Here is a 14,412-nt window from a genome sequence, read left to right as displayed (position 1 = left end):
TCTTTTTTTCTTGAGACGAAGTCTTGCTCTGTTGCCCAGGCTGGAGTGTAATGGCTCAATCTTGGCTCACTGCAACCTCTGACTGCCGTGTTCAAGCAATTCTCCTGCCTCAGCCTCCCAAGTAGCTGGGACTACAGGCGCGCGCTACCACGCCCGGCTAATTTTTTGTATTTTTAGTAGAGACGGGGTTTCACCATGCTGGCCAGACCGGTCTAGAACTCCTGACCTCGTGATCTGTCCACCTTGGCCTCCCCAAGTGCTGGGTTTACAGGCGTGAGCCACTGTGCCCGGCCCAACATCACCCTTCTTAAAAGGACATTCAGTGAAGAAATGCTTGCATGACCAACTAAGATGATGATACCTGGTTTTGAACTTGAGAGATTATAGACTCAGAGCACATTCTCCCGAGTTAGGGGCTAGGAGATAGACTGAGGGTTAGACATGCCAAACCCACGGACATTCCCATGACATGCCCAAGGGTCATTCCAGGGACATTCCCATAGAGGTCTTAAGGTTAGGAGGAATGCCTGGATTGAAAAGGTAAATTTGCAGGTGATTAGTGAATAGATGGTGGTTAGAGCCACATTAATGGATGCAGCTGCCCAGGGAAAGGGGTTCTATTGAAAGGAAGAGAAGGTCAAGAAAAAGGCTTGGGGAACAATTAGACAGAGAGAGAAGTGCTCTGGGAACCAAGGGAGGAGAGTCTTTTCTAAGTGGCTGCAGTAGTCAGCATTCAAATCTGGTTAATGTAAGTAGGAAAAAAGGTTATTAAAAGGATGTTAGAAACTTACAGAGCTTTTAGAAAGACCAGGAAAATATTTGGAGGCTGTGTGGCCAGGAACGATGCCCCAAATCATACTGCAGAGCGAGTAACATGAATATACCACTGCTGCTGCTACTGGACGTGGACCTGTGACGGGCACAGCTGATACGACCGTCAGGGGACACTGAATACCACGTCCAGCACCACGACCCACTGCTTCTGGGAGCTGGTGACGCTCCCATGCTCTAACCAAAGGGTCTTGCATAGTTCCTCCGTTAGGTACTGTTCAGTAACTGGAGTGGGTACTTCTGATGGGCCAGTTCTAGGTCATGTGCTCGTCCTGTGGTTGCATGGAAAAGCGGGTGTTCTCAGCTCGTGTGGCAGGAGGCAGCTGCGCCTTGTAAGGTGGTGATTCCTGAAAACAGGAAGACAGTTGAGACACAGTGTGGCCGTGCGGAACGTCAGGTGTTCATTACAAGTGTCAGGTGCTGAAGGTACAACAATTAGAAAGTCATCGGTAACCTTCGGGAAGGTCGATTCTGAGAAGCGGTGGGAGTGAACATCCGGTTGCAATGGGTTGGAAAATGAGCGGGAGACAAGGAACTGAGCCATTGTGTGTTGGTGATAGTTTTAGGAAGGAACATTAGGAAGCTGAGCGGGACGAATGTGGCGTGAGGACAAGGAGCAAGGTGGTTAGAGTTGGGAAGAGGGTACTCGAAGTGATGTAATTACCAGAGTCTAGTATGATGGGAAAGGAAGTGGAGTCTGCAGAGCTGACCGCTGGAAAGAAAAGAGACGAGGAACAGAGATATCAAAGAGAAGCCCGACGTTAGGTGCGTGGGGACAAGGGAAAGAAGTGGGAGGAGTGGAAAGCAGCACTCACTGTGTCGAATGCTAGCGTGTAAGACTTCAAAGTCGGAGTGGTTTCCAGTGATGATGTGGAGTAAAGATAAAGAGGATTGGCAATGAGGAGGTCGAAGAATAGAGTGTTGAATGATTTTTCCTCATGGACGTTAAAGTTTCCCACGCTGGCAGCAGGAGATTTGCTGGAGAGTCAGGAGAAAACATTGACGGGACGTAATGGAGGGGTCAAGAAATTGATATGCAAGATAATTAATCAAAATACCGAGTGTAATTTCTGGCATATTTGTAAGCATTAAACAGATGTTACCCATCCATAATTAGATAGCAGTATTGCTGGATGGCATGAACGTTAAGGGAGAGGAGAATTTTGGTTTTTGAGTGCGAATAGCACTTGTTCAGAAGATGCAAATGTGGAGCTTGAAAACTCTCTACTATTAACTCCAGAATGCAGGAGAGAAGAGAGAAAAAGCAGGGTGCCGGGGGAAAGCCAGGTTTCAACTAAAGCAAGGTGGTGAGAACAATCGATGAAGATGTGGAGGTTGGGAATTTCTCTACCCGTGAAGATGGGCGCCAGAGGTCTCACGGGGAGCCATGAGAAGGAGGTCTTTAGCTGCAGGAGGACACAGGGAAAGGATAGTGATGAGTAACGTGGGGCGGAAAGCAATCAAGAAACTTTAAAGAAAGAAAAGATGACCTGCAGAATTTGCTGTGGATGCGACTGTATCTCCATACAGACCTGCAAGCCTGGCAGAACTACTGATCACCCTGAAAGACTGAGGGGTTCCTTCCAAAAACACATCGTCCTCAGTCTGTGACTGTTACTTCCCTGTCTGTGGAAGAAAAAATAAAATTGTGCAGAGAATTGGTGAAGCTGGTTAGATGAGAAGATAATGTAAAGCCCAATTTAAGGGAATGCTTTCTTTAGGCCAAGTGAAGGGCTAACATTGGAAAGCTTGCACGCGAAGGAGTCTAATAATCGCCAAATGTGCGTTTCAATGTGAATGGCATCAGTGTGACTACAGCAGAGGTCCCTGAGATTTCCCAGCGCGTTCTCTCCAGTCAGAGCTGTCGGCCTGCAGGGATGAAGCTCACCGGAATAGGTTCTCATTGTATCTTCATCTCTGTGGATCCAACTTGAAATGCTTGATTGTTCATCATTGCAAGTTTGTGTTAAAGAACTCTATGGAATTATTTGAAATATGAGGTAGGTTTTCTTTTAAAATTATTTTTGGCCAGGCACAGTGGCTCATACCTTTTGGGAAGTCAAGGTGGGCAGATCACCTGAAGTTGGGAGTTCGAGACCAACCTGACCAACATGGAGAAACCCCATCTCTATTAACAATACAAAACTAACCGGGCATGGTGGCAGATGCCTGTAATCCCAGCTACTCGGGAGGCTGAGGCAGGAGAATCGCTTGACCCTGGGAGGCGGAGGTTGCAGTGAGCCGAGATTGCACCCTTGCACTCCAGCCTGGGCAACAAGAATGAAACTCTGTCTCAAAAAAAAAATTTTGATTGGCACATAACAGTTGTTCATTTTTATAGGGTACAGCGTGATTTTCAATACATGTATACAATGTGTAGTGATCAAACCAGGGCATTTAGCATATCCGTCACCTCAAACATTTATCACTTCTTTGTGCTGGGAACTCTTTTAGCTATTTAAAAATATATAAGAAGTTATTAACTGCAGTTACCCTGCAGTGCTATAGAATAGTAGAGTTTATTGCTTCTCTCAGGTTGTAACTTTGTATCCATTAACCGAACTCTCCCTATTCCCTCTCCCCTTCTAAGTCTCTAGTAAGCATTATTTTTGCTCTCTACATCTATGAGAAAACTTTTTTAGCTTTCGTACATGAGTGTGAACATGTGCGATTTATCTTTTCATGTCTGGTTCATTTCATTTAACATTATGTGTTCCAGGCTCATTCATGTTGCTGCAAATGACAGGATTTTATTCTTTTTATGGCTGAACAGTATTCGTGTGTGTGTGTGTGTGTGTGAGAGAGAGAGAGAGAGAGAGAGAGAGAGAGAGAGTGGGTATGACATTTCCTTTGTCCATTTATCTGTTGATGACACTATATCTTCGCTATTGTAAACATAAGAGGGCAGCTGTCTCTTTGACAGACTGATTGCCTTTCTCTCTCTCTCTCTTTCTTTCCTTCCTTTTCTTTTCCCTCCCTCCCTCCTTCCCTTCCCTTTCTTTCTATCTTTCTGCCTTTTCTTTCTTTCTTTTTCTTTCTTTCTTTTCTTTCTTTCTTTCCTCTTTCTTTTTCAACTTGGCCTTCAGAGATACCAGGACCCTTTCCTTTGGTTATAACCCAGCATTGGGATTACTGGATCTAAAAATGGTGGCTCTATTTTTATTTTTCTAAAGAACTTCCTTACTGTTGTCTATAATTTATATTGTCAACATTTTAGCTTCCATATGTGAATGTGAACATGTAGTATTTATCTTTTTGTTTCTGGTAAATTTCATTTAACATAATGTGTTTCAGGCTCGTCCATGTTGCTGCAAATGACAGGATTTTATTTTTATGGCTGAATAGTATTCTCGTGTGTGTGATTTATAGTGCCACCAACAGTGTACAAGAGTTCCTTCTTCATCTCATCCTCACTAGCAATTGTTATCTTCTATCTTTTTGATAGTGGCCATTCTAACTGGAATGAGACGGTGTCTCACTGTGGTTTTGATTTGCATTTCCCTGATTATTAATGGTGTTGAACATTTTTCATAGACTTTTCCATTGGTATGTCTTTTGAGAAATGTCTATTCAGATTACCTGCCAACTCTTTTTAAATTTTACTTTGTTTTATTTATTGTACTTTAGATTCTGGGGTACATGTGCAGATCATGCAAGATTGTTGCATAGGTACATTCATGGCAAGATGGTGTGTTGCCACCGTCCCCCCATCACCTATACCTGACATTTCTCCCCATGTTATCCCTCCCCCACCTTCCCTCCCACTATCCTTCCCATAGGCCCCTCCCAACGGACCCCAGTGTGTGATGCTCCCCTCTTTGTGTCCAAGTGTTCTCATTGTTCAGTATCTGCCTGAGGGAGAACATGTGGTGTTTGATTTTCTGTTCTTGTGTCAGTTTGCTGAGAATGACGGTTTCCAGGTTCATCCATGTCCCTACAAAGGACACAGACTCATCGTTTTTGATGGCTACATAGTATTCCATGGTGTATATGTGCCACATTTTCTTTGTCCATTCTATCACTGATGGGCATTTGGGTTAGTTCCAGGTCTTTGCTATTGTAAACAGTGCTGCTATGAACATACGTGTGCATGTGTCTTGATAATAGAATGATTTATAGTCCTTTGGGTACATACCCAGTAATGGGATTGCTGGGTCAAATGGAATTTCTATTTCTGGGTCCTTAAGGAATCACCACACTGTCTTCCACAATGGTTGAACTAGTTTACACTCCCACCAACAGTGTAAAAGTGTTCCTATTTCTCCACATCCTCTCCAGCATCTGTTGTCTCTAGATTTTTTAATGATCACCTTTCTAACTGGCGTGAGATGGTATCTCGATGTGGTTTTGATTTGCATTTCTCTAATGACCAGTGATGATGAGCATTTTTTCATATGTTTGTTGGCCTCATGTATGTCTTCTTTTGAAAAGTGTCTGTTCATATCCTTTGCCCACTTTTGGGTGGATTTGTTTGTTTTTTTCTTGTAAATCTGTCTTAGTTCTTTGTCAGATGCGTAGATTGCAAAATTTTTTTCCCACTCTGTTGGTTGCTGGTTCACTCTAATGATGGTTTCTTTTGCTGTGCAGAAGCTCTGAAATTTAATTAGGTCCCATTTGTCTGTTTTGGCTTTTGTTGCCATTGCTTTTTGTGTTTTAGTCATGAAGTCCTTGCCTATGCCTATGTCCTGAATGGTTTTGCCTAGGTTTTCTTCTAGTGTTTTTATGGTGTTAGGTCTTATGTTTAAGTCCTTAATCCATCTGGAGTTAATTTTAGTGTAAGGTGTCAGGAAGGGGTCCAGTTTCTGTTTTCTGCACATGGCTAGCCAGTTTTCCCAATACCATTTATTAAATAGGGGATCCTTTCCCCACTGCTTGTTTTTGTCAGGTTTGTCAAAGATCAGATGGTTGTAGATGTGTGGCATTGCTCCAGAGGCTTCTGTTCTGTTCTACTGGTCTAGGTCTCTTTTGATACGAGTACCATACTGTTTTGATTACTGTTGCCTTGTAGTATAGCTTGAAGTCTGGCAGCATGATGCCGCCAGCTTTGTTCTTTTTGCTTAGGATTGTCTTGGCTATGCGGGCTCTTTTTTGGTTCCATATGAAGTTTAAAGTGGTTTTTTCCAGTTCTGTGAAGAAGGTCATTGGTAGTTTGATGGGAATAGCATTAAATCTGTAAATTACTTTGGGCAGTATGGCCATTTTCACAATGTTGATTCTTCCTAACCATGAGCATGGAATGTTTTTCCATCTGTTTGTGTCCTCTCTTATTTCCTTGAGCTGTGGTTTGTAGTTCCCCTTAAAGAGGTCCTTTACCTCCTTTGTTAGTTGTATTCCTGGGTGTTTTATTCTTCTTGTGGCAATTGTGAATGGACGTTCGCTCTTGATTTGGCTCTCTGTTTGTCTGTTATTGGTGTATAGCTGCCAATTCTTTAGTCAGACTATTTTAAATGTTTTGCTGTTGAGTTCCTTGTATATTCTAGATATTATTTAAGGATATTCATCCTTGTTGGATGAAGAGTTTACAAACATTTTCTTCCATTCTTTAGAATGTGTTTTCACTCCATGCATTGTTTTCTTTGCTGTACAGAAGCTTTGTAGTTTTATATCATCCTGTTTGTCTATTCTGGCTCTTGCTGCCTGTACTTTTGAGGTATTACCATAAAATATTTTCTCAGACTATTGTCTTGAAGCACTTTCCCTATGTTTTCTTACAGTAGTTTCATAATTCCTAGCCCTTTTTTTTGAGACGGAGTTTCACTCTTGTTACCCAGGCTGGAGTGCAATGGCGTGATCTCGGCTCACTGCAGCCTCCGCCTCCTGGGTTCAGGCAGTTCTCCTGCCTCAGCCTCCTGAGTAGCTGGGTATAATTTCTAGTCTTACCTGAAAGTCTTTAATCCATTTCGAGTGGAGTCTAGTTTCATCCTTCTGTGTATGGTTATCCAGTTTCCCCAACATAATCCTTTGAAAAAACTGTCTTTTCCCCAATGTATGTCCTTGGCATCTTTTGAAAATGAGTTGGCTGTAAATACATGGGTTTATTTTTGGTTTCTTTGTTCTTTCCACTGGTCTTTGTGTCTGTTTTCATGCCAGTTCATGCTGTTCTGGTTACTATAGCTTTGTGGTAAATTTTGAAGTCAGATAGTGTGATGGTTTCTGTTTATAAGTTTCTAATGATCCTTTCTATTTCTGTGTTATCCATTGTAACATCTCCTTTTTCATTTCTGATTTTATTTATTTGAGTCTTATCTCTCTTTTTCTTAGTTGGTCTGGCTAATGGTTTGCTGATTTTGTTTATCTTTTGGAAAAAAAAAAACTTTTCATTTCATTCTTTTTTTAGTCTCCGTTTCATTTATTTTTGTTTTGTTTCTTGTTGCTTCTTTCCTTCGCCTCATTTTCTTTGTTTTTTTTCTTGCTTTCGCAATTCCTTGAAGTGCATTGCGAGGATGTTCATTTGCTGTGTATCTGCTTTTTTGATGTAGATGTTTATCGCTATAAACTTCCTGCTTAGTATCGCCTTTGCTGTATCCCATTGTTTTTAGTATGTTGTGTTTCTATTTTTATTTGTTTTAAGAAAATTTTAAATTTCCTTCTTAATTTCTTTATTGATACATTGGTCATTTAGGAGCATGTTGTTTAATTTGTCTGTATTTGTATAGCTTTCAAAGTTGCTCTTTTTATTGATTTCTAGTTTTATTCAGTTGTGGTATGAAAAGATACTTTATATGATTTAATTTTAAAAAACTTTTCATGATTTATTTTGTGGCCTAACGTATGATCTGTCCTGGAGAATGTTCCTTTTGCTGATAAGGGAAATACATGTTCTGTGACTGTTGGATGAAACGTGGGTGAATGTCTCTGAGTTCCGTGTGGTCTGTAGTACAGTTTAAATCTGATGTTTCTTTGTTGGTTTTCTGTCTGTGATGATCTATCCAGTGCTGAGAGGGGGATGTTGAGTCACCAACTAGCATTTTATTGGGGTCTATCTTTTCCTTTAGATCTAATAATATTTGCTTTATATACATGAGAGCTACAGTGTTGGGTGCATATATATTTACAATTATTATATTGTCTTGCTAAATTTATCCTTTGATCATTGTATAATGACCTTCTTGGTCTCTTTTTACAGTTTTTGGCTTAAGGTTTATTTTATCTGACATAAATGTGCTGCTTCTGCTTGGTTTTGGTTTCTGTTTGCATGAAATATTTTTTTCCATCCCTTCTTTTTTAGCCTCTGTGTGTTTTTCCAGGTGAAGTGAATTTCTTGTAGTTAGCATGTTGTTGGGTCTTGGTTTTTTAATTCATTCATCCAGTGTATATCTTTTAATTGAGGAATATAATACATTTATATTCAAGGTTATTACTGATAGGTTAGAACTTCCGTCATTCTGTTAGTTGTTTTCTAGTGGTTTGGATATCCTTTGTTTCCTCTTTCAGTGTTTATCTTCGTGGTTTGGTGGTTTTCTGTACTGACAAAGTTTAATTCCTTTTCATTCTAATTTGTGTATCTGCTCAGCCAGTGAGTTTTATACTTTCATGTGTTTTTATGGTGGTAGTTATCATCCTTTCATTTCCAGATGTTGGACCTCTTAAGTCTTTCTCATGAGAAATAGTGATTCCTCATATGTGACTTGATGCTTTTTCTCTTGCTGTTTTTAGAATTCTATCTTTGACTTCTGACAGTTTGACTCTAATGTGCCTCGTAGATAACCCTCATTGGGTTGAATCTATCTGGGGACCTTCAGACTTCCTGGATGTGGGTGGATGTCCATCTCTCTCCTAAGATGTGGGAAGTTCCCAGCTATCGTTTCATTAAGTAGGTTTTCTTTTCCTTTACTGTCTTTTCACTTCCTTGAATTTACATAATACAAGAATTTATTGACTCAATGGTGTTCCATAGGCTTTCTTCATTATTTTTTATTCTTTTGTCCTCTGGGTTACTTCAGAAGACTTGTCTCAGGTTCAGAAATTGTTTCTTTCCTTTGAGCTCGTCTGTTGTTGACACTCTGTTATGTTTTTTATTTCATTCAGTGACTTCACCTCTAAGATTTCTGTTTTGTTCTCTTTTATTGTATCTTTTTGTTGAATTTCTCATTTAGGTCATGAGTTGTTTTTCTGATTTTTGCTGAATTGTCTATCTGTATTCTCTTATATCTCACTGAGTTTTATTTAAATTTAAAAAAATTTAATAGGTTTTTGGGGAACTGTTGGTGTTTGATTACATGAATAAGTTCTTCAGTGGTGATTTCTGAGATTTTGATGCACCCATCACTGGAGCAGTGTACTCTGTATCCAATGTATAGTCTTTTATCACTTCCTACTCCCACCCTTTCCCCCGAGTCCCCAAAGTCCAATGTATCATTCTTACGCCTTTGCACCCTCATACCTCAGCTCCCACATATGAGTGAGAACGTACAGTGTTTGATTTTCCATTCCTGAGTTACTTCACTTAGAATAATCGTCTCCAGTTTCATCTAAGTTGCTGTGAATGCCCTTATTTCATTCTTTTTTTATAGCTGAGTAATATTCCATAATATATACACATCACATTTTCTTTATCCACTTGTTGGTTGATGTGCATTTGGGCTGGTTCCATATTTTTGCAATTGCAAATTGTGCTGCAATAAACATGTGTGCAAGTATCTTTTTCGTATAATGACTTCTTTTCCTCTGAGATACCCAGTAGTGAGATTGCGGGATCAAATGGTGGATCAGTTTTTAGTTTAAAGGAATCTCCACACTGTTTTCCATAGTGGTTGTGCTAGCTTACATTCTCACCAGCAGTGTGAAAGTGTTCCTTTTCACCGTATCCCTGCCAATGTGTATTATTTTTGATGTTTTCATTATGGCCATTCTTGTAGGAGTGAGGTGCACATTGTGGTTTCCCTGATAATTTGTAATGTTTAGCATTTTCTGTACACTTGTTGGCCATCTGTGTATCTTCTTCAAGAATTGTCTATTCATATCTTTAGCCCACTTTTTGATGGGATTGTTTGTTTTTTCTTGCTGATTTGTTCAAGTTCTTTGTAGAGTCTGGATGTTAGTCCTTTGTCAAACGTGTAGAATGTGAAGATTTTCTTCCACTCTGTGGGTTTTTAACTCTGCAGCTTATTTCTTTTGCTGTGCAGAAACTTTTTAGTTCAATTAAGTCCCACCTATTTATCTTTGTTTTTGTTGCATTTGCTTTTGGGTTCTTGGTCATGAAGTCTTTGTCTAAGCCAATGTCTAGAAGAGTTTTTCCAATGTTATCTTCTATGGTTTTGGGTCTTAGATTTAAGTCTTTGATTCATCTTGAGTTGATTTTTGTATAAGGTGAGAGATGAGGATTCAGTTTTATTCTTCTACATGTGGCTTGCCAATTATCCCAGCACCATTTGTTGGATCGGGTGTCTTTCTGCCAGTTTATTTTTTGTTTGCTTTGTCAAAGATCAGTTGGCTGTAAGTATTTGGGTTTATTTCTGGGTTCCTTATTCTATTCCACTGGTCTACGTGCTGAAGATACATCTCTCCAGTCTGTATCCGTCTCACTCCAGTCCCCGTATCTGCATCTTCTAAGTACTGTTTTCCCTTTGTATTCATCTCTTCTCCTCTTAGAAGGACACCAGTAATACTGGACTAAAGATCTACCCTTTTCCAGTATGACCCAATCTTAACTAACTATAGCTGAAAGTACCCTACTTCCAAATGAGGTGCATTCTGAGGTTCTAGGAAGGACATGGATTTTTATGGGGACATTATTCAGCACAATACATGTTGAATACATGGGGCTTCTAAAGTGAATAACAAGTGGCTTCTGCTTTCAGGAAGGTATAGTTCCTGATGTAGTTGGGGAAATAGGCACAGGAAATTAATGCAAGGCAATGTGTTCAGGTGATAATGGATACCAAATACTTGTGGACACATGGAGGAGTTGGTGACAAGCCTGAAGAATCACTAGCATGCAAAACAGGAATGCTGAACATTCTGGACTAAAGGACCAGTCTGAGCAGGCACAGTGGTGCGATGCTGCCTCTACCATGTGGGATGCTTGCAACACTCACTTTGAGTTTATGGCTAGAGGATAGTATAGCCTTTGGATAGCGATTGCATGGATTGTAGTGACCATTGAGAAAGGACAGAGAAAGGACGAAGTAAGAGGGAGAGAAGAAAGATGACAAGACCCCCATTGGCAGTTTGTTTCTATGAATGACTGCTACAGAAGTCTGCTCTTCAAAGGTGTCAGGAGTGGGAGTGGTCTAGGAGAGGCTGGGTGACCGCTTCTTAGAAGACGTTGCTGAACTCAGAGGAACTGGTCTAGGTGAATTCTGTGCTCCCTATTAGTTCTCCAATTCTTTGATTATTAGGTAGAAATGTCTCTTCAGTTAACATGTCTTGTATTTCTCACTATTATTATGCTTTAGGTGCTGGAGACACAATAGTGAAGAAGAAGAAAAAGACACTGTCGTTTCAGTCTCTTCTCTGTAGCATTAGCACAAAGAGTATGTAGTAGGTTCTCCATAAATGTTGCTTCGAACTGAACGTAAGTAGGAAAAATGACAAGGCAGGTTTGCCCCGGGCAGTGAGTCCTGCCTCAGAGCAGAGCGGTTTGAAAGATGATTTCAGGGACGTCCTTAGGAGGAGCTGGAGAGTAGGTGGCTGCTTGTGTGGTGTTTGATTTCTGAGTCATCAAAAACACTCCTTTGCCTCCCAGAATATCTCCTCCATGCAGGCTGTGGGCGCTTTTAATTCCACTGTTGGAAGTTGGTTTCCCAGGGTTTTCTCCTCTGTTAGAATGTAAATGCCTGTGGAGAGAGGATATCCATTCACCCTCAGTCGTCCTTTGTACGTTAGTATGAGGGATTTTTCTCAGCCCTTTCTCCATAGAAGGTTTTTGAGAAAAACACAGGGAGGGAAACAGAGACCCAGGGGAGAAATATTGGGCATGCCAAGAGTAAGGTTTCTTAAAACGACTTGGATGAGACTGACCCTGGAGATGTAGTCCCCTGGCCTGCAGAAACCTGTTTTCATTCTTGCATCTAGCCAGCCATTTGCTGGTGTGTGTTGGACAAGAAATGATCATTTCCGTTGAACATTTTATGGCTACAAACTCGTCAGTTTTTTTTTCTTAAAGGGCAATAAATTTCACCTGTTCCATCCTCACTACAACAGAAATAATTTGTGCGGCAATCTGATGTATGGTCTGCATTGACAAGGCTATGCTACGTATGGTTTACATGTTCACGTGACAGAGGGGCTCTGTGTTTGCCAGGGAAGGCGAAGGTTAGCTACTGTAACAAATGTCCCCCAAAATTCCAGTGGCTTAGTTCAGAGGTTTCTTTCTCATTTACATCACCATACAATTCAAATTGATCGCTGGGGAAGAGGTGTCCCACAGAGTCCTTCAGGGACCAGGCTCCTTTCATGCTACGGGTCCACCTTCAGTACGTGGCTCCACGGTCACTGCCAGACTCACCGGGAAGATGCCCTAGGGCAGGAGAAGCATGTAGAGAACGCACACTTATTAACTGTCATGGCCTGGAAGTGACATGTGTCACCTCACATTCGGTTGGCAAGAACTAGTCACCAGGAACCACGCAGATAGTAGAAGCTGCAAAATATAGTTTAGCTGGGTATCCAGAAAGAGGAAAAGCCTCGGTGGATCTCTGACATAGGCTCATCAAAAAGCATCTGTACATTTTCCTCCTGTCTGTGACATAACTTGACCCTTGGAGTGTGGTTATTAAAGGGACAGTGGACAAGAGAGAATAGCAGGGACCTACAAACCGTTACTGTTTAAAATAATGAAAAGTAATTCAATCTGCTTGGTGGAGGACATCATCCTTTCTTGGTTTTTTGCTGTATAAGGGAGGAGGACAAAGTTCTGATTCAAAGAAATGTCTTTTTTTGTTTGCGTATTTGCTTTTTAATGGAAATAGAAAAAAGCTAGTGTAAGTTTCCCTCGCTTACATCTTGGAATCACCTTAGAACACCGGAAGTTTGGGGTTTTCAATGATATGGCTTCTGCAGTATGTTTCAGCTGTCTTTGGAGATAGGAGTATGTTAGTCTATGGAGAGGACTTAGAGATCCTTCACCCACCTCCCATTGTCTAGAGACAGGAACTGAGAGGTAACTGGATTATCCAAATTCACAGCAAGTTAGTGGTTTATGTTGGTCTCCGGTCCCCATTTTCCAGGTTTCTACTCTAGTGTGTTTTCACTACCACAGTGCTGTTTCCTAGAGAACTACTATTTGGAGGATAGACCTGGCCTGGTGTGATCAGTGCATGCCAGCCAGAAGGGAGGAGGCTTGCCCAGGTGAAATCAGGGGTTCCTTCTAGCTCTTAGGTTCCTTGACTGATTGTATTTAAGTAGGTGGTGTCTGATTGTATAATCCCTGGCCTGACAGAAGTGACATGGCCTTGTAAGAATTTATAAAGTTTCTGAGGAAACAGAATCTCAATTCTTTATTCTTCTCAGCTAATTCTTAATTTATTTTTGGCTTTTTAAAAACTATATATGTTTTAAAATTTATATATTTTTAAATTATAAAAGTAATATAGAAATTAAATAAATATAACAAAATATATACAAAATATAATACAAAATTGCCTGTAATTTCATAACTTGCTAATGCAGCAGTAACCACTCTTGATATTTTGGTGTATTTCCCAACCATTTTCAGCACATACATTTGCATACGTATGCGCAATATAATTTGGATGAAATGTTATGCAATATGAAATAAATGTTATGCAACCCTTAAAATTTTTCATATTATGCAATATCTCATTTCCATGAAGTGAAATAGTATGCAACTTTAAAAATCTTTTTAAAGTAAGTAATGATATGGAAAGATGCTCGCAGGTATTTGTTTACTTATGTACAATATGATTCTAATTCTATCTGTTTTTGTCTGCTTGCATATTTGCTTTTTAATGGAAGTAGAAGATGCTAACGGGAATCTCCATTCCATACATCAGGGAATCAAATTCCAATTTTACTTTTTTTGAGGGTTGCATAATATTGCATCTCGTGGAAATATGATATGCTTAAAATAACGGCCCAGGTGGGGCGGAGGGGACTAGAGTAGTATCTTTGGTTCTTTGGCCCTGACGCTGTGTTCCTCTTCTCCCAGGGCATCAGCAGCCTGTTCAGCTCTCTAAAAGTTGTCCGGCTGCTCCGTCTTGGGCGAGTGGCCCGTAAGCTGGACCACTACATTGAATATGGAGCTGCCGTGCTGGTCCTGCTGGTGTGTGTGTTTGGGCTGGCCGCACACTGGATGGCCTGCATCTGGTACAGCATCGGGGACTATGAGATCTTTGACGAGGACACCAAGACAGTCCGCAACAACAGCTGGCTGTACCAACTGGCGATGGACATTGGTACCCCGTACCAGTTCAATGGGTCTGGCTCGGGGAAGTGGGAAGGTGGTCCCAGCAAGAATTCCGTCTACATCTCCTCGTTGTATTTCACAATGACCAGCCTCACCAGCGTGGGCTTTGGGAACATCGCCCCATCCACAGACATTGAGAAGATCTTTGCGGTGGCCATCATGATGATTGGCTGTAAGTATCACAGTGCTGGGTGGGGTGGTAAGGTCATGCT

General features: G+C 40.9%; 1 protein-coding gene across 4 annotated transcripts in view; it reads left to right on the top strand.

The window, feature by feature from the left end:
* The window catches only part of KCNH1 (potassium voltage-gated channel subfamily H member 1), a 377,979-nt gene that overhangs the window by 133,960 nt on the left and 229,607 nt on the right, over window positions 1-14,412 (top strand). For all 4 annotated transcript variants that reach the window (XM_064360341.1, XM_064360340.1, XM_064360343.1 and 1 more), the window contains one exon: window positions 13,943-14,372. In XM_064360341.1, the coding sequence (XP_064216411.1) occupies window positions 13,943-14,372 (430 nt within the window). The remainder of the gene's footprint in view (window positions 1-13,942; window positions 14,373-14,412) is intronic.

This window comes from Aotus nancymaae, unplaced genomic scaffold (assembly GCF_030222135.1).
Source record: "Aotus nancymaae isolate 86718 unplaced genomic scaffold, 86718_ANA_hifiasm-v0.15.2.pri h1tg000039l, whole genome shotgun sequence".
NCBI classification, from domain to species: domain Eukaryota; kingdom Metazoa; phylum Chordata; class Mammalia; order Primates; family Aotidae; genus Aotus; species Aotus nancymaae.
The sequence above is the reverse complement of the archived record's forward strand: the minus strand, read 5'-3'. Positions and strand labels throughout refer to the sequence as shown.